The 19,933-nt window shown below is 40.9% G+C and overlaps 1 protein-coding gene across 3 annotated transcripts in view; it reads right to left on the bottom strand.

Annotated features, from left to right (window-relative positions):
• ADAMTSL3 (ADAMTS like 3) overlaps window positions 1-19,933 on the bottom strand; it is a 293,413-nt gene that overhangs the window by 59,503 nt on the left and 213,977 nt on the right. For all 3 annotated transcript variants that reach the window (XM_050966620.1, XM_050966618.1, XM_050966619.1), the window contains exons 13-16: window positions 18,310-18,514; window positions 16,584-16,731; window positions 13,963-14,047; window positions 4,414-4,700 (exon numbers count right to left, since the gene is read on the bottom strand). In XM_050966620.1, the coding sequence (XP_050822577.1) occupies window positions 4,414-4,700; window positions 13,963-14,047; window positions 16,584-16,731; window positions 18,310-18,514 (725 nt within the window). The remainder of the gene's footprint in view (window positions 1-4,413; window positions 4,701-13,962; window positions 14,048-16,583; window positions 16,732-18,309; window positions 18,515-19,933) is intronic.

The following is a 19,933-nucleotide window of genomic DNA, read 5'->3' as shown; positions in this document are numbered from 1 at the left end:
CATTAACTAATTGACATAAAGACTGAAGAAATACTGCAGATTTAAAACAAAACAAAAAATGATCTCATAACCAGGCACATAACAAGTACTGGCATTATTTCTTGCAGACAGTATCATGCATATCAATTTTATGCATACATCCCATGTGCTTGCATCAGGCCGATAGTTTTTCAAACAGTGAAAAAACACACCATTTCTTTGGACAAATGAAGCAAAACCTTGAGTTCCCAACATAATTTTTACTCAAGCAAAATCCTAAATAAATCAAAGGGAGTTGGTCTGATAAGGGGCTCATACGAGCAAAATCCTTGGGATTAGACCCATGATTTTTGTGGTGTGTGGACTTTCTTCAGGTCCTAAGGGAAATATAGACAATTCTTCAAATTTCTGGAAATTTCTATCTCACTAGAGATCTTTAAAATGATGCCTACTTCATAATTAATTAACACAGAAGACCTCTTACTTGCTTCATGGAAAGACTGATGACAGAAGTAATAATTATGATAAGTGACATAACATAGGCTAATGGCCATAAGGCAGTAACTTTTATGACACCCACATTGCTGCTGCATCATGGGCCGTAATGGTTTATATCAGGGGTTGGCAACCTTTCAGAAGTGGTGTGCCAAATCTTCATTTATTCACTCTAATTTAAGGTTTCACGTGCCAGTAATACATTTTAATGCTTTTAGAAGGTCTCTTTCTCTAAGTCTATAATATATAACTAAACTATTGTTGCATGTAAAGTAAATAAGGCTTTTAAAATGTTTTAAAAGCTTCATTTAAAATTAAATTAAGATGCAGAGCCCCCCCGGACCAGTGGCCAGGACGTGGGCAGCGTGAGTGCCACTGAAAATCAGCTCATGTGCTGCCTTAGGCACCCATGCCATAGGTTGCCTACCTCTGGTTTATATAGATACAGTGCAGAATAATCATGAAGAATAGCCGAAGAGTTCTTGTCAACTGCACTATTATAATTATTATTACTTGTATTACTATAGTGTTTAGGAGCTCTAGTCATAGACCAGGACCCATTGTGTTAGGTGCTGTACAAAGAGAGACCAAAAGATGGTCTGTTCCTCAGAGTTCACACAGTCTAACACAATAAAAAGCCTGACTAAAATAATTAATTTGAAGAAAAAGAAGCTGTTGTATAATGAATTGCAGACAGATCTTTCTCCATATTTCTAATAAAAAAAGAATGTTACTGTGTGCATCTTTACCTCTTTTTAGGAGAGGGACTGAGTGAGTTTACACTGAATGCATGGTTAAGGCTACGTTTTAGTAACGGTTATTTTTAGTAAAAGTCATGGACAGGTCTCGGACAGTAAACAAAACTTCACGGCCCATGACATGTCCATGACTTTTACTATATACCCCTAACTAAAACTTGTGGGGGGGGATGGCTCGGAGTGACAGCCCAGGGGTGCCATGGGGGGGCTCTGTAGGTGCTTGAGGGGATGCCGTGGGTGCTCGGGGAGGAGGGCTGGCAGGGCTAGGGTAGGCTCCCTACCTGGCTCCTGAGCTCCATGTGCTGCCTCTGTTCCACCCCAAGCCCCAGTTCTGCAGTTCCCATTGGCTGGGAACTGCAGCCAATAGGAGTTGCAGGGGCGGTGCCTGCCAGCAGAGGCAACACGTGAAGCTAGGAGCTGAGGAAGGGGCGTTCCTGTCTCCTTTCCAGGAAGCCTGCCCTAGGTAAGCACCACCCCAACCCCCAGCCCCTCCCCACACCCAAACTCCTGCTGCTGGGGAGTGAGTGGGAAGTGAGATGGCACCAGCAGTAGCTGGTGCACCTGGCCCAGGAGGTGCCTGAACTGCTCAGGTGGACGAACACAGAACCTTATGTATGGTCCACATGAAGATTTAGGGGTAATGTATCATAAAGATGACAAGCACTGCAACACAGATTCAGTCCTTGCTCAAGCAGTATATGACATAGTGACAATAAAGTCTGCAGTTACTTAGACTGAGCAGGCCTCCTCTCGGTCAGGGAAAAGCAGGCATAAAGAAACTAAGGGAAAAGTTCCAAGTAAATACAAATCTTAAGGAATGTATTTTAAAAGCCCTTGATAGATACATGCATGTTAGAGATGCAGAAGCTCTCAAACTTTACATTAAATTTTGATATTCCTAACTTAAAAAGTCATATTTCTTTCCTTATAGCTAAAAAGTTCATCTTACTGAAATGAGATACGGACTTAAAACTGAGCTGAAATTGATCAGGTCATTTGAACTACACAATGGAAAAAATAGACATAGTGAGATCATTAGTTAGTACACTGCAATAAGTTGGAAACACAAGAGAAGTCTGGTTTATTAAAACAATTTATCCACAGGTAATTTTTAGTCTGTTTGAAAGTGTTTGCCAAGGCAGCTAGATGAACAGCGTTGATAGGAGAACAAAGTCATGATTATCTAACTAGCATAACAGCAAAGGTGTTGCTGTTCGACTTTGATCCAATAGTTTCAAAACTTCCCACATTTCCGGGAGCATAGCACATATGAAGAACATCTAGACATGTGGTGCTACAGGTGCTACTGAAGACTGAGGAACACATGAGAAAAGTCTCTTCATTTCAAACATTCTGCGTTACATGCCGAAGTAGTTTCAATTCACGAATACCCAGAGGCAAATGTTTGGTTGAATTGCCGCTTTAAATCACAAAGGACTAATATTGCTCTCAATGAAGTCTATGCCCAAACTCCCATTTGGCTATAATAGGAGCAGAATCAGGCCCTGATTCTGATTATTAACCATTAAAAAAAAAAAAAAGCTATTTGCTTCTGGTATGCGAAATTATGGGCCTCAAAACAGCCTCCAAAATTTAATCGTCAACTTGCAGGTACAATTTTTCACATATAAGTTTTTACACTGACTATATAGAGAGAGTCAGTCTGTTTTTGAAAATTCGGTTTAGGTGTCCTCCATTCTATGTTCAAAATTCAAAATTACCAGAAAGAATTCAACACCTTTTGAAAACATGTTGGTTGAGAAGTCCTCCAGAAGCATTGGTAAAATGGATTAAAGATGGAGATAAAATGATTAAATGTTACAAAATTAAATTTGGATAGTAAAATCAAGAGAACTGAAAAAAACTTTTAGCTAGTGAGAGCCTTGTTCCTAATTTAAAATACCATTACCCTTATTTTTTTAAAGCAGATAGATAAAATAATCGATCACAATAGTCATAGTGAAAACTGCAAACAAATCATACGTACATATAAGTCATATCCTCCAGGGGCTAAGCTCCTGTAATGTCCAATGAAAGAAGTGAGGAATGGCAGAAAGCAACATCTTCCATGATCAGGTACATTGTCATTATTGGGGATCAGTGCCATCAATAAAACAAGAATGTTAAATGACAAGGGAGGCTTTTATATTGGTCACTTACCATCACGCAGATAGTTATCTGGGCATCTTTCCCAACTTCTCCTGTCTTCAAACTTCCAGATGGTGACCACTACAAAGGAGGCCACTTTCTATGAGCTCTAGATTGGCTCTTGACTTCCAAACTGTTGCTGCTCAGCCCTTTTCTACTTATTAAATTTCTTCTGTTGGTACAACTGTCTCCACTTCCCACTGATGTCATCATTCCTGTCACATACAGGTGTGTTCACAATTCCACTGCTTCCACTTTGCACTTCATAACTCACTTCTATGGTCAGTTCCAACGTACGGTACATAGTAGCAACACTAGCAACATTGTCTAGCAATATGTACTTCAGATGGCTGAGAGATTAGATTACATCTAAAGGAGGAATGTGCCTAACTACTTGCAGACAGATGTATGGCACAGACTTCCTACAGAAGGATACGCTGGACCAAATCCTAAACAACATCCTATTTGAGCTCCATCCCAGCCGTTTCTGGAGAGATGTCTCACTGTGCTACCATATCACAGATCTACAGTACCATAAAAAATAGCAGCATTTTGAAGACAGCGAATAGTTAATATGCACATTTTAGTTCAGAAACTGCACATATAAATTCCTAGGAGAAAAATGAACATTTAGGCATATTTGTCATTGATTTGTTACATATATTTTCATTTATGTAAACCATAAACCGCCTGATAGCCTGAAGTGATTCCTTGTAACTTATCTTTCAATAATACAAGACTAACTGCTGCATTAACGTTGACAGAAACTTTCCGTAACTTGGTTGACTGAATACAGACCAGTTTCTCATTCAAAGATTTATAGAAAACCAATTTTTATCTCCATTACAACCTTGTGAGGCATGTGGAAGCAAGGGATATTTGGATGCTATCATCAAAGGTAAAAAGAATTAACACAAGTTAAAAGTTCAGAATCTGCTTTTAAATGTCAATGTAAACTAATTTGGAATAATATCGAACAGTTATTTGACAATGTCAAATTTAAACACCATAGATGAAAATATGTTTAAACTACCTCCAACACATGTGGCCGAACATGGAGTAAAACCAATGTATTCCCAATCATAAATCAAACTGCTATCTTCTGCACGTGAAAATTCTGGGTCGTATGGGACAGGATCACTGTCACAAGATGGCTGGTGGCATATTCGTTCTGTTGCCGGTTTGGGGTCTTCACATTCCTCATCAGGCAGATCCATTTCAGTCTGAGTAAATGTGAGAAGAACACGACACTTCACATCTCGCACCTGAATGCCATGACCACAGGTAGTACTGCATGGAGACCAGGGTTCTGGAATAAACCTGCAAATAATCATAGTGCAGCAACTTAAAGAAAACTGAAGGAGGAGAAATTCGCACTTGATATGAGTTTGCATGTATATGGAGAGTTAAAATATTGCTACAAAAAGTTAATGTAATATAACAATGCAAATATGGCCAACATACTAGCAAAGCACATGATGACTAATATGGGTTATACTGAGATACAGTTTCACAATGTACTCAAATCCTATCATTAAACCCCAAGAATACATCCTCTTCACCTTCCCCCTACCCACAGTTCCACATAACCAAACAAAGACAACAGACAAGATTGTGGGGGAGAGGAAGAAAAATCAGACGGAGCAATGAAAGGCAACTCATCTTTCTGGGAAAATAGACAATACCCAAAGGTAGCTCAAAACTCCTGGAGCACTCAGAAGGCCAAGCTGTATATAAAGGTCTACACAACAAGTTACAATAGCTCTCAAGGCACGCAATGTCATACATATGCCAAAAGCACATCTGCACTCTATTCACATTTCCTAGAAGGGCTACCACAGGACATCAATGTAATGACATTTAATAGACCTAGTGAAAGGTACTTTTTGAAATGTAGCCACCTCCAATGCAGAACATTACAGGATGCTATTTAGATTTCATCTCTATAAGAGGCCTAACTTCAATGAAGAGATTAACTTGCTCTGTGGACTATCACTTTCATCAGTGTGTATTTATGCTCCTGAGTAACTATAATTGAATCTTATTGTACACATCTCGTTAATATATGGACTAGAGGTAATATTTTAAAAAAATGTGTATTCTTCTATTACTTCAAGAGCTTTTATTATGTCAGATATTAATGTTCAAAACTAGACGATTGCAATAGGGCAGAATTCCACAAATCATCTTGGGTGGATTTATGGATAATTTGACAAGTTAAATACATAATTGCATAAGTCATTTTCTTAAGGCTCCAAATACTTTGGTGAAAGAAATATACAGATTTTTTTTTAATTTTCCAACTGGAGTAGATCTACATGAAATAGTCAGAGGAAATAAAAACATTTCTTTATTGTCTCCTAAAATATCAGCCAAGAACACCTTTTTAGGATCCAAATTAGACATCTAGTTGTTCCAACAGCTTTTCCTCCCCTTTTTGCAATTAAAAAATCCATTGCTTTGTTGCAGAGAAATATTTATTAAAATTTAAAAGCAGCCAGTTATGTACGACTGAGACAAAGCCATCGTTTTGACCTCTGTGTTTATTCTAAGTGTAAACAACACCTACACAGCATGGTTGATACTCTGAGCTCAAGCTCAGAGTGTTGCTAAATCTAAAGAACAGAGTTTGTGGACAGACTACTATGTCAAGCCAACTGCCTTCTGCCACTGCAGAGAGGCACAAGGAGACAAGAGCAGGAGATAACACAGTAGTTATGCTATAGATATATTCCCACTAGGCCTCTAGGCTACTTTCCAAAGAGCACCTGCTGTGGAGAAGAGGGAAGAGTGAGTCTTTCCCCTTCTCTAAAAGAGAACTACCTAATACAGGTTAAGAAGAAGCTGATCACTCCTGAGGAACTGCTGCTGAACTTCCCCGACAAGTTCTGCCCAATAATGATTTCCAAATTTGTCAAGATTTGGCTTTTTTTTACGTTTACCTGAATGGAACCATCTCAAACTTTGACCTGATTCTGGAGGGTCGTGAGTACATCCGGAAAGGTGCTGAGGACCTCCACCTCCTACTGAAGTCAACAGGAACTGAAAGTGTTCAGCATATCACAAGTTTGACAACATTTGAAGTGCACTAAAAGAATCTTCTACATTGGAAGAATATTGCCTGAAACAAATTACAGGTGCTCCTATGCTGCAGTGACAGGAAACATAGCAAATGCCATACTGAGACAGACTAGTTGTCCATCTAGTCCAGCAAGTTGTCTGACAGCAGCCAGCTGCTTATGAATGAGAAACCCTGAAGTACACAGCAAAGGGAAAACCTGCTAACAAAGAAAGTTACCTCATAACCTCAATAAAGGCTAGGTTAAGGTCCAAAGGGAGCCACATAAAATATCTAGATAGTTATGTCAAAAATGGCCCAGATCCTCCAAAACAATAAGCACGTGCTTAACGTTAAGCACTTTAGAAGTCCCTTGAAATCAGCGTGACAGTAACATGCTTAGAGTTAAACACATGCTGATGTGCTTTGCTGGATCAGGGCAATCATGCATAATGCTTTGACAAAATTCTGATCTTCTCTCCATAAAAAGAACCATATTTGGGTAACATTCTACATACACAGAATTTATAAAGAAACTCAGAAAATTCTAAGCAATTATTCCTTGACTTCCACCAGACCTATATTGTACTAGTGGGTTTCCTGTTGAATATTTGTGCATGGGATTTCATAGCAAAGTTCAAGATGAAAAAAATTAAAACATGGGTTTTGAATTTCTACATTGTCATTTGCTAAACCAAATCACATGACTGTAGGGTTAATTAGAACAACCCCATATTACAGCAATTCTTTTCAAGTTGATGACCTCATCAAAGGTAAGCTGAAGTTGAAATAGCTAAAATTAAGCAAAAGCCAACGGAGACTACTAATACAAAATGAGTGCATATAGCTGATTGGGCATCATGTAGAGCTCTGTCTAAATCATGAATTTGGATCAGGTGCCAGTTTTGTATTAATTAGCTAAATCCACAGCCTAAAGCAGAAATTATGGTCCTTTACCTTCAGTGTTTGACTGAGGGAGTTAAAAGGAATAATCCACCAACATCAGAAGATCTATACTTTTCACTGTGCGGCATATGTGGCATTCATCTGGCAACATATTGAGCCTGATACTTCTTCATTGAAGACATTGGCAACTTTGCCTTTGACTTCAATGGGAACAGGCCTTGACTGAGTTTAGATCAGGATTAAGTAGCATCAAAGCAACTCTCAAGTTATTGTCCCTTGCAAGTTGTCAGGTAGTTTATAATGGAATGTTTAGGAGTCTGAAGGTTTTTGAGGCCTTTAATGAATTTCATAGACAAGGCTCCAGTTTTTAAGATGTGTTCATAGTGATTTGCATGAATGCTTAAAAAAACAATCAACCAAATCAAATAGAAAAAGCTATTTATGCAAGTCACAGGAGGCCTGATTCTCCACTGTCTTAAAACCTCGTGTAATCACTTACATCTGTGCAAAGTGGGGATAAAATGCTATCATTATGATTTGCAGGGCTGGCTCTAGGTTTTTTGCCGCCTCAAGCAAAAAAATTTTTGGCTGCCCCCCGTTCCAGCCTTGGGCTCCCCCCTGCACCTCCCTGCTGCCCCAGCCCTGGGCTCTTCCCCCACCCCCAGCCCCTGCCACCCCAGCGCTGGGCTTCCCCCTTTCCCCCCCACAAGTGCCACCCACACACACCTCCTGCCACCCCAGCCCTGGGCTCTCCCCCACCCACCTTCACCCTCCTTCCTCTGCAGCCCTGGGTCACTTGTAACTTGCTCCCAGGGCAGGTCATTCAGCAGGAATTTTGGATGTGCACAAAACACAGACAGGATTGGTTCCCATATGGTTACAGAGCTGCAGTAAAGTGGAACAATTTTCAGCTTGTGTGATTGGAGGAAATCTGGATGCATATTATAAGACTGTCCTCCATAAATGAGGAAAAGTTGAGGTGCCTTTATTATTCTTTTGTTCCACTCTTTCTTTCTATGGGGAATTTGCCAATGCAATATCACTGTCTTCCTTTTAAACAAACAAACAAACAAACAAAAAAGGCAATGGTTATTGAAAATAGCAATTCTAGTCCTAATAACCACTGCATTTCTTGCTCAATTTTATCCTACTTTTTCTACAGCAAGTTACTGTGGATCAGCATATTTGATTTGGGAGAAATGAAGTAACAGCTGCCCAAACTGAGCTTGAGCACTCCTGAATTTTGAGGTGTTCAAATCTGGAAGGCAGGTGCTGGGTGTGTGGGTGGGTGGGAGGTCTGGGGGCTGTGGGCTCTGCATGGGAGCACAGCAGTATGTATGCAGCAGTGTGTCTGGAGCTGCGCGGAGCCAGACACACTGGTCTCAGTGGCACGGTAAGGGGGTTGGGGGTTGGAGAAAGGGTAGGAGGTTCCAGAGGGGCAGTCAAGGGACAGGGAGCGGGGGGGGTTGGATAGGGCGGAGGTTCGGGGGGGCAGGGAGAAGGGGGGTTAGATGGGTCAGAGGTTCGGGGGAGCAGTCAGGGGACAGGCAGCGGTTGGATAGGCATGGGAGTCCCAGGCGTTTGTCAGGGAGGAAGTTGGGGGGGGGAGTCTCAGGAGGGGGCAGTTGGGGACAAGAAGGGAGGCTTAGATAGGGGGTGGGGGTCCTGGGGACAGTTAGGGGCAGGGGTCCTGGGAGGGGGCAATCGGGACAGGGAGCGGGGGGGGGGTTGGATGGGTTGGGGTTTCCGTGGGGGGCAGTCAGAGGAAGTGGATGGTGGGGCTTCCCTCCCTCTGGAGTGTCCTGTTTTTTGCATGTTAAAATATGGTCTCCCCACCATTCACAGCACTCACAGCATGCTGCCGCATGAGGTCCCCCTCCTTCCTTTCCAGTTGGTAGGGTCAAGGGAATGCTGGGAAATGTAGTTCTTTCCCTGCTCTAGGGCTGGCTCTATAGGCAGGGAGCTAACCAAGGAACTACAGCTCCCAGTGCCCCCTGTTGGTTCTCAACTCCCATGTCGCCCCTGCAAATGGGCTGCCCCAAGCAGGTGCTTGCTTTGCTGGTGTCTAGAGCGGCCCCTGATGATTTGGCACACTTTGCACATGTGTAAATGACCAAACACAAGGTGCAGTGCAGTGGAGACCAGACCCACCAATCCTGATCTAATGGGGTGTTCAGCAGGGCCATGTTGGGATGGCTGGGAAAAAAAAGCAGTGATCTAAACTACTGACGAGAAAATTGGTAAAGATAAGGCAACAGTCAACCCAAACCTTTGCTCAAACTCAACCTTCTCTGTGTTTCAGAAGATCTGGAAAACTTAACTTCTCTCATTATTATTTAGTTTTTCCATGCCTGCACTTTCTGATTTGGGTTGAGACCAGAAATGTCAAAATCCCTCAAGAAAGGCTGTTCTTTTGATATTTCCAGTCCAACTTTGCAGATCCAAGGAGACTGGATAAGATTTTCAGAATCATCTAAATGTTTGGGAGCTTATCTGAATAGAACCTCTAAAACATTGGAGTCCTGCCCATCACTGAACCACCTCTTTAAAATCCAGAGCCACAGATTTTATCATGTTAAGTGGTTACATATTGGGCAAAATATAAGACCACCTTTCTGTGGAGAGGCTGCAAGAAAGCCTGAAATACATGTACTTAAAATAAAAAGGGCATAAATGGAAGACATTTTTTAAATGCAATGAATAGGAACCTTAAAGTCCCCACCACATTTCAGTTTTAGTAATGCAATTCTATACAAGCCTAGTGAACAATTATTTTTGATGTTCTCATGTTGCTGAGAAAACACACCAGCTTTTGAAAGCATTCTAAATTTATCCTCTATTTCTCTAAGTTATTAAAGGAAAAGGCAGCAGAGGTGTCTATTTCTTTAACTTATTATTAAAAGAAAAGGTTGTAAAATTTTGCTGAAGCCTCATTGCGAATCCTACTGTAACTAAGAAGGCTCAAGGGAGGAACATTTAAAATAATGATGGGTATCAACTGTCATCACATTCCACAACTAAAAACTAAAAAGGTCAAAACTACATTTTTCTTGGCCTTGCTTTACAAGCAGCCATTTTTAAATTTTCCTAATAATAATAAAAAAGGGCTTTTGAACATTCACCCTCTATGTAAATTCAGGACACCAGCCGTGGTAGACCACTGCGGCAGAGGTATTTGTCTTCCTGGTTTGGCAAATCCCCTGTTTGTGGGGTTTGAAAACACAGCTGCATTTATTCCCTTATTCATTATCAACTAAAATATCGCCTGAAGGCACAAAAGACAGCTGTAATAAAAGGATGAACTAGGAGCTGAGATTTCATGTTGCGGTTTTAGTTTGGATGATAAAAGAATAAATAAAGTTAAAAGTGGCAACGTACCAAGGAAATTGTAAACCCTATGCTAGCCAGAGGTGGCCTAGAAGTTGTCATACTGTGTCATGTATAAACTACAAAAGCAAAGTTAAACATACTCCAAGCAGGAGGGAATTATTGTTACTGTTCACTGTGGGGGAAGTAACAACCGTGTGTTACAGTTTTCCTTAAGACCCTATGCTCTGACCCCAGAAAAGCTTATTCCAGCTGGAAAAGGCCAGATCAGATAGAATACAAGATTCAAAAGGTGCCGTGACAAATCATAATTGCAAAGTACTGTTCATGTAACTGAAGGGCAAGCTGAGAGAGAGAATGAAGGCAGAATCCTTCCATTTTGCTGAAAATGGAGGCCTCAGTAGCCAGTCTCAAGGACTGTAATGATTTTGAATCCATATTCTACTGTTACAACATAGTACTACATACAGTACTTTCATTCAAATAAGGAGGTTAGCTGGGAAGTGGCCTACTCTAGTTCCTCTACTTTTGTTCAAGGTCAGCCTCACCTGTAGATCTATTTAAAGGCTTTTGAATTCCCCTTATCTGCCAGCCTCCTCAGAATAGGGTAAGAGCAGGTCTAGCATCCTAGTGGTGGTAGGAGAAGACAGCAGCAACTTATGTAGGTGAATGAGGGATCTGGCTGGGGTAATAGAGTTGGAGCCCAGGGGAGCACAGAGTACCCAGAGTATGAAGACCTGAGGACACCATGAAAATTAGTAGAGAAAAGGGGTATCACAGACTCACTAACGATGAGTGGCTGAAGGGGCCTTTTGGACTCAAGTCCAGATATTTTTGCTATGACAATGGTAAAGTCAGATCCTTGAAAGTGGGGCAGGGTAGGGTGGTTGAAAGGTGAGCAGGTGTTAGGTCTCCAAGGTGGGAATAAGGATTGCTCAGAAGGGAGGACCAAAGGCAGGAGAATGAGATGATGTGACAGGGCATGCACTGAAAACCTACCCAAATGCATAGTGTCTTTCAGAATGCGGGGCATCTGAGAGAAAAGCCATCAGTATAGTAATTCAGCCATATTAAAGTGTGTATCTGGTGTGGTTGTAAGTTAAGGATAAAAGTAAACCTATTAGAAAGTTTATGGTTCTGCTGTCATTTTAAGACATTCAGACTGCTAAGCTGGGATGACCTGTTCCACTAGTTTGTGCTTTGCTTGTTGGGTAGGGATATCACTGAGAACCCTAATGGCCTGAAGAGTACATTAGTTCATGCTTCCACCAGCATACACCATCACACCTTATTTTGCATGGCCAAAGAAGCATTTCTTTATTTTTTCAGGCTGAATTCTCCTTAGAGGTGATTTCACATCTGTCCATTCCCAGATGCAAACACTCAACATGAAGAGGCTCATTCAGCTAGCATTACTGCCCTCAATAATCATAGTTCACATTCAGACATAGAATCATAGACTATCAGGGTTGGAAGGGACCTCAAGAGGTCATCTAGTCCAACCCCTTGTTCAAAGTAGGACCTAATCTCCAACTAAATTATCCCAACCAGGGCTTTGTCAAGCCTGACCTTAAAAACCTCTAAGGAAGGAGATTCCACCACCTCCCTAGGTAACCCATTCCAGTGCTTCACCACCCTCCTAGTGAAAAAGTTTTTTCCTAATATCCAACCTAAACCTCCCCCACCGCAACTTGAGACCATTGCTCCTTGTTCTATCATGACCTTGTTCTCACATGGCCTCTGCATTCACCAATTTAGAGGGCAGGATAACCACTCACAAATAGTCAACTCTTGGCCATAGGTGGCAGTCAATGAAAAATTTCCAATGGCAGGTAGCATAATAGTGCAAGTAACACCTGTTTGGCAGGAGATTTCCTTTGTGAGCCAGTGCAGGTGTCAAATGCTTTATCACTCTTAATGGCACCTGTTAATATGTATGAGCCAAAATAAAGAATAGCTAAGTAGCAGAAGAAAAATAAAATATTAGTGGCCCATATTCTTGCTCTCAGGTACAGTGGTGTAAATCTTGAGCTCATTTGAGTAACTTCAGATTTAAATAATTATAAATAAGAGCAGAATTTGGGGCAAACACAACACATTACAGTGAATGCTTTGGAAACCCATGTAAACACCTGCTGGAGTTAAAATATATGAAGGAGATTAGCACATCTCTCAGTTAGTTATTTTCCATACAGGTGATTCTACGAATGTTCATTGCATCAGAACTAAAGGGGTGTGAACAGTGGCATATTATCACCAAGGCCGACAAGGCCTAGGCCTAGGGTGGCAAATTTGCAGGGGCGGCAAATTTGCTCACAGCCCCTCCACAACTCCACCCCTTCCCCAAACCCCCAGTCTGCCTCCTGCCCGAGGCACGCTGCACTTCCCTCGTTCCACCTCCCTCCCAGGCTTGTCGCACGAAAGCACTGGGAGAGAGGGAGAAGCGAGTAGTGGCGCGCTCAGAGGAGGCGGAGCAGAGGTGAGCTGGAGCCCATGGGAGCAGGGAGTAAGCCGGGGGGGAGGAGGGCGCGGAAACTGCTCCCAGCCCCAGCTCACCTCCTCCCCACCGCCGCCATACCCCGAGCGTGCCGCAACTCCCTTTCTCCTTCCTCCCTTTCAGTCTTGCCGTGGGGGACCGGAGGTGAGCTGGCGGGGGGATGGAGAGGCGACAATTTTGAGAGGCAAATTTGTTAATCTGCCTCTGGGTGTGAACAGAGCTGGACTCAAAGAAAATGTCAGTTATGCACATGCTGTGAACACAACTGTTTCTCAGCCCCAGGGCCAAAGTGGTGGGTGGCCCAAGCAACATCTTCTGAATGGCTCAGATAATTATAATTAACTCCCCTCAATTCACTAGCATGGTGTGTAATATTTTTTTGGGGGGGCATAGGGGTATTTCTCTTTCCAGCAATATGCCCCTCTCCAACTCCAACACAATCATTACATTATTGAGAGGGAGGGAATGGTTGGCTTAAAGCAGTCTACACTTGCTTTACATCAGCTGAGGATTCTCCCACACTGGGGAAATCCTCAACAGCTCTCAAGGCTAAATTAAGGTCCCCTTGCAATGCTCCATTGATGCATAGGGAGCAATAAATCTGGCCCATATATTCTATGCCATTCAAGACAACTGTTCCAAACGCCAGGCAGTCAAGGTATAAGACCAGGAATAATAGCTCACAAGGTAGCCCAGTCCCACAAAGCATCAAATGCCAAATCCATCTACGTGACAACAGGCTTGACTTGCACAATATATCAGCAACATTTTTTCCACCCAAAAGGGGAACTTACATTGGTTCTTCTGATGCTGTTCTGGTCTCTTCTATTTCTTGTGCTTGTTTGAACCAAGGTAGTTTAGCTTCTACAGGAATTTTTTCTGGTAGGGAAAAAGCATAATTCATTCCATCAAATTCAGAAGCATTTAATACATATTGTGTTATTCACTTCAGCACATTAGTGTCTACATAGCGCATTGAGTAAAGTTGGGTCCAAAACAAAAGCCCAGATCCAAAAATCTACATCTGAACTCTAGAGAAGTTTGGAACTGAATTTGCCCACAGGCCCATCTCTGTTATTTAAACCACTTTTTCTTCTACTGTTATCCCACACTGTGATTTTGGAAATTAATACTAGTGACACATATTACAGCTGAAGTATCTGCCTTAATCTCTATTCATTAAGTGTTTATATAATATTCCATTTGATTTGTCTGCACCCGAGCAGGCATTTTGCTTGACAGGTCTTACATCAAGAGGTGAGATAACTGCAGCAAGAACAAATTTGGCATTGCTTTGTTTTATTAATAATTTTTGGCATTTTAACTACAAATTTTGTATTATTTACTCACTTCAGTGTCACTCTATATATGGAAAGGAAGAACTTAAACAAGAAAGTGAATGAATATTTATGGCAAATTTAATGCGACTTATCACAATTTCTATTCCTGGCTTTTCCTTATTCCGACAAAACTAAACAAAATGCAACAATATTTCTAAATCTGCAATTTTGAGCATAAAACATCTTAGAATTCTTTATAGGGTAAAATTCATAATTTAGATAAGTAAACTCTTCTCTTTTTACATTTTGTTTGCCTTGTAATATTCATTTACTATTTGAGAAATGTACCAGATAGGCAGCACTGCAAATCTTTTATTCAGTAATACAACTTCCACCATACCGTTATGACATTGTTACTAAACCCTGACCTGCAGGAATACCTCTGTGGGTGAGAAGGTCACCAGTAATTCAGTCTCCATGTCCATTCAATCTTTGGCTTCTTTTCTGAGTTTCCCAAAAGTGCCAATTGCGATGATGTTATTTTGTGATGTGGACACCCAAATCTTGAAGTAATAGATTGGCAATGCCAGCTCACCACATATGGTTAGAAGAATTGTCAAAGGGTAACAAATTTCAATCGTTATACAGATGGACTGGATTCAAACTAGAAACTTGGATGTGAAACACTTTCTCTCTTGATTGCCTAAGCCAGTATATCTCAATCAGGATCAAGTTTTGTTTTTGTTTTGTTTTGTTTTGTTTTTTTTGGGGGGGGGGAGACTTCAAGTAGGGCCGGCTTAAGGGAGTAGAAAGCAGAGCAATTGCCTGGGGCCACATAAAGCTAATTTACATGTTTCAGCCCTGCATAGAGCTGAAGCCCTGTGGTCCAAGGAGGGGCTGGAGCCCCACATCCCATGGGGCTGATGGTAAAGGGTCACAATTTTTTCTGATAGCGGGGGTCACAACTTTTTTTTTTAAAGTCCAAAGGGAGTTGCCAGCAAAAAAAAGGTTGAGAAACACTGGCTTAAGCTCTGAAGTCTTCCAAAATATTCTCCATGTACTGAAAAGAATGAAACTTCAAAGAACTTCATCTAAACTCCTTTTGGACTGTGCAGATACACAGCACATTCATACCAAGTTCTTCTCCTTGCAGGTCCCCTGAAGTTCTATGATACTTTCATTACCATTTTTGCTGCAGGACTTAGAGAATTCTGTTGTATTTGTCCCTTGATGGTTTTTTGCCTGGAGAACTCCCTAAAACCTCAAAATATCCTGCTCTACCAACTTGTTTGTGGTAAGTCATTGGGTTTCAATAGCACTTAACTACATTTGCTATTCATTTTACTATGTAAAGCTTACTGTTGAGTTGTTTATATTCCCAACAAGTTTTTCCAATAAATATGAAAAGACTGAAAAGACTTCCAACCTTAAGGCTGAGGGACCAGGACTGGGATAGGAGACAGAGAAGCCTATCTATCTATCTACCTACCTATCTATTGTACATATGAGATAAGAATGGAATAGAAAATGTCACTTTTATATCTTTTCATACCTCTTGCTCTTTGTTTCCTCTTATTTCCCTACATCCCTCATCTACCTTTTATTCCTCAATTATTTTTTAAAGGACATTTGTTAATCCATGCCATTAAGCACTAAAGATTATTTTTAAAAAATGAAGTGGAAAAGAAGAGGAGAGAGAAATCAGCATGGACATTATTTAAGGTTTTTCCTTGTTGCATGCAGAATTCTGTAGTTTGAGCTGTCAATATAGAGGAACAAGGGCCATGGTTATATGTACCATAAACTTTAAGAACATATTACTCTTCCCATTGAAAATGTTATTGAGCGATCCCCAGCATCTAATGTATTGCTCCCGCCTTCCCGCTATTTAACTTAAGTTATGTATTTTAATGTAGAGCACTTGTTGTTTTCATTACATGATATGTCATCAGCAAAAAAATATCACACATATACCTTCCTTACCACCAATGGCAACAACACTTCCTTTTGCCAACACTGGAACAAGTCCTGGCAAATTTGAGCTTCTGGCACTTCTGGGAGAGATGACCAGGGACCCTTTACTTCTGTTAACAAAAATACAAAACAATAACACACGCAGACAAAGTCCCAGTCACCTTTTGGTTTGCAGCACGGTACTGGCACGATGCACTCTTCTTTTATGTGCAGCTTAAGTTGTGGATTACAGCCCCCGACATGCTGGCCACGGTGGTCAATACACAATACCACTCGGTAACGTAAGCCTCGGCCACAGGTCACTGTGCACTAAGGGAGACAATACAATAATATTACTCCACAGATTCTTTTAAAAATATTTTTCAAAAATATTGCCATTCATAAATATGAATTTGGAAGCTTCAAGTCCTTACCCAAAGCCCACTGAAGTAAAGTGGAGTCTTTCCATTGACTTCAGTAGGCGTGGCATCAGGCCTTAAGTGAAAACTTTAAGTGAAAACTATAATAGCTGTTCCATCAGATTTCAGACAAATATTATTTAAATATAACCTTGCATTGCCAAGTGACTAAAGCAGGAGTAGGCAACCTATGGCACGAGTGCCGAAGGCAACATGTGTGCTGATTTTCAGTGACACTCACACTGCCTGGGTCCTGGTCACTGGTCCAGGGGGGTCTGCATTTTAATTTAATTTTAAATGAAGTTTCTTATATATTTTAAAAACCTTATTTACTTTAGATACAACAATAGTTTAGTTATATATTATAGACTTCTAGAAAGAGACCTTCTAAAAACATTAAAATGTATTAATGGCATGCAAAACCTTAAATCAAAGTGAATAAATGAAGACTCGGCACACCACTTCTGAAAGGTTGCCAACCCCTGGACTAAAGTATATTTAGTGATGGCTAGTGATGGACAAACCTCTAAAGATATGTGTGTGTGGCGGGTGTCTTCCTGGGTTCTGCAAAGCTTCTCTGAACAGCTACAGTCTATAAAGGAACTGTGAATCTACTGAGAATAAGCTCTCTCATGACATGTTTAGTGGTTTTTGGTTTAAATTGGGCCAGAAAAAACATCAGACTGCTTCTCCAACTGTATTTCAGTGATCTTATTTGGATGAACTTAGGGAACATATAAGTGTTATCTGTCTGTCAGATAATCAGAGCCAAGATAAGTTGACTCTATATTCCTGTTACTGTAATGAAAGGTAAGAAGAATGCTAGGAAAATCATCCATACAGGCACCTCTCAATCCCCAAACAACCATGTTCTTGGCAAATTATCTACAGTGGAGGATTAAATCCAGAGGTGAAAGTGAGCCGGTCTGGTCCAGTGTACCGGGGCAGCTTCCCCAGGGCCCGGCAATTTAAAAGGGCCCAGGGCTCCTGGCAGCGGCCAGAGCCCTGAGCCCTTTAAATCACCATCGGAGCCCCAGGGTAGTGGCAGCGGCTGGGAGCCCCTGGCCCCAGCCCCGCCCCTTCCACCCAAAGCCCCGCCCCTTCCAATTGAGCCCCCCACACACACCTTGCTCAGGACCCCAGCCGCCCTGCATGAAGTCCCTTAAGTTACTTTCACCCCGATTACATCTATCAAGAAATGAGAGACAAAAGTCCTGATTTTTAAAGAGCTTCTCACTTTGATTTTGTGGCTATAATTTTGCCTTCACATAAAGTTGCAAGCACAGTTCTGCAGGCAAAAAAAAATTGTGCATGCATTTTATTCCACAGAAACATCTTACATCATGAATTGTAGGCTAAATCAGGTAGACAAATATCTACTGCTAAGTGCTACAAAATGTGCCTGGAATTATTTTTATCCATAATTATATGACTGCACACAATTAGAGGCTGCCTTTCAAAATTAGGTACAAATAATTTTTCAATTTACCTGAGACCATTCCATAGCTACCCACTTAGGACAATCAAACAGATTACAGGTTTGCATGACCTTGGGCTTGGGGGCATACATGCATTTCCATTCCTCTACTTGCAGTATCTCTCCATGTATGGTCTCCTCTACACAAACAAAGCTCCTCCGCTGAATTCCACCTCCACAGGAAACAGAACATGCAGTCCAAGGATTATGCTCCCAGCTAGGGGGAAAAAACAACCAAACCCCAAATACATTACAAATAATGCCATCTACAAAGCATAGCAAAATATTGAACCCAATCTTACTTCCATTGAGGTGAATGGAAATTTTGCCATTGACTTCTAAAGGGAGCAGAATCGGGTCTATTTTGTGACATTTGTACAAAAATGTATATAGAATCAGAAACATACTGTGCCTTTGTTTCAGGCTTTCTTTCTGCTATGTGCCAAAATGAACACACACATAAATGAATTAAAGTGCCCTGGTAAGTTTTCTGAAGTGTTTGGAATAACCTGATTCTCTTGTATATATTTTAAGGAGTTAAAGCAGGAATACAATGTATCTGATTATTTGAATAATGTCTAGAATGAATCAGCATAATGAAGTGTGTTCCACACTTAGACTACTACTTAACATGGCTATATGTAATTTTTCATCATTATTACTTGGTTACACCAACAATGTGCTTGAGGCTGTATAAAAATAAAAGCCCCTGCTCTGAAAAGCTTACAGCCCCATCTACTCTTTCACAAAAGACAATAAATAAATATTGAAGACATACTCAAGGATCTTCCTGATGAAAGTGTATCATTCACAATTACAAACTACAAGGCCTCTATCATGGGCTCCTCCTTTCGTTCTCACACAGTCCTATTCAATCCCTCATTGTCCCATCCACCTGCCCCCACAAAGAAACCTAGGGAAATAGTTGGGTCCTGCACTTGGTCTTAAAAGTTCATCACATCTTAGCTTTGGCAAATCAAGGCAGGAAGTGAGTAAGAAGACTTTACTATAGCCAGTCTAAAACCTTTAAATATTACAATTGCAGTGGCTCAGAAAAGAACTGTGAAAAAAATTACATCATTTATGAATGATAGATTCAGCAAGTACAGCAATATCCCACCTAAATCAATTCATCAAGAGTAACATAGGTTTTGTAAAGGAAGTCATAATATCAGAGTAGATGGAGCAGAAGCCTATAAATCAAAGGCAGACGTCAGTAAGTACTACCTACTCCCTATGATACAGAAGGTAACTCAAGTATACTTCCTATTTTAAATAATTCATTAAGCTGTCTACAAGAAACATATCAATCATGTCCAAACACTATAGCACAGAGTCCATTTTAAACATACAAAACCTCCTTTGAACTTTAAACGTAGAACATATGCTCAAAAGCAGACAACATATAGCTGACTGACTCAATACTCATTTCATATTGCCAGAGAAAAAGGCATTTAAAAAGTCACAGTTATACTTTTCACTATTTTACCTAAACAAATGGCTAGTGTTAAAATCAACTCATTTTCTTTGAAAATATCAGGAACTAAAGAGCAATTAGCTGTTCAATGAGTTAGCAGCTCATGGATTCATATGTGTAAGGCTGACTCTACTAGATGTAATACTACTCTTAGAAGTG

This window comes from Gopherus flavomarginatus, chromosome 9 (assembly GCF_025201925.1).
Source record: "Gopherus flavomarginatus isolate rGopFla2 chromosome 9, rGopFla2.mat.asm, whole genome shotgun sequence".
Taxonomy (NCBI): Eukaryota; Metazoa; Chordata; order Testudines; family Testudinidae; genus Gopherus; species Gopherus flavomarginatus.
The sequence above is the reverse complement of the archived record's forward strand: the minus strand, read 5'-3'. Positions and strand labels throughout refer to the sequence as shown.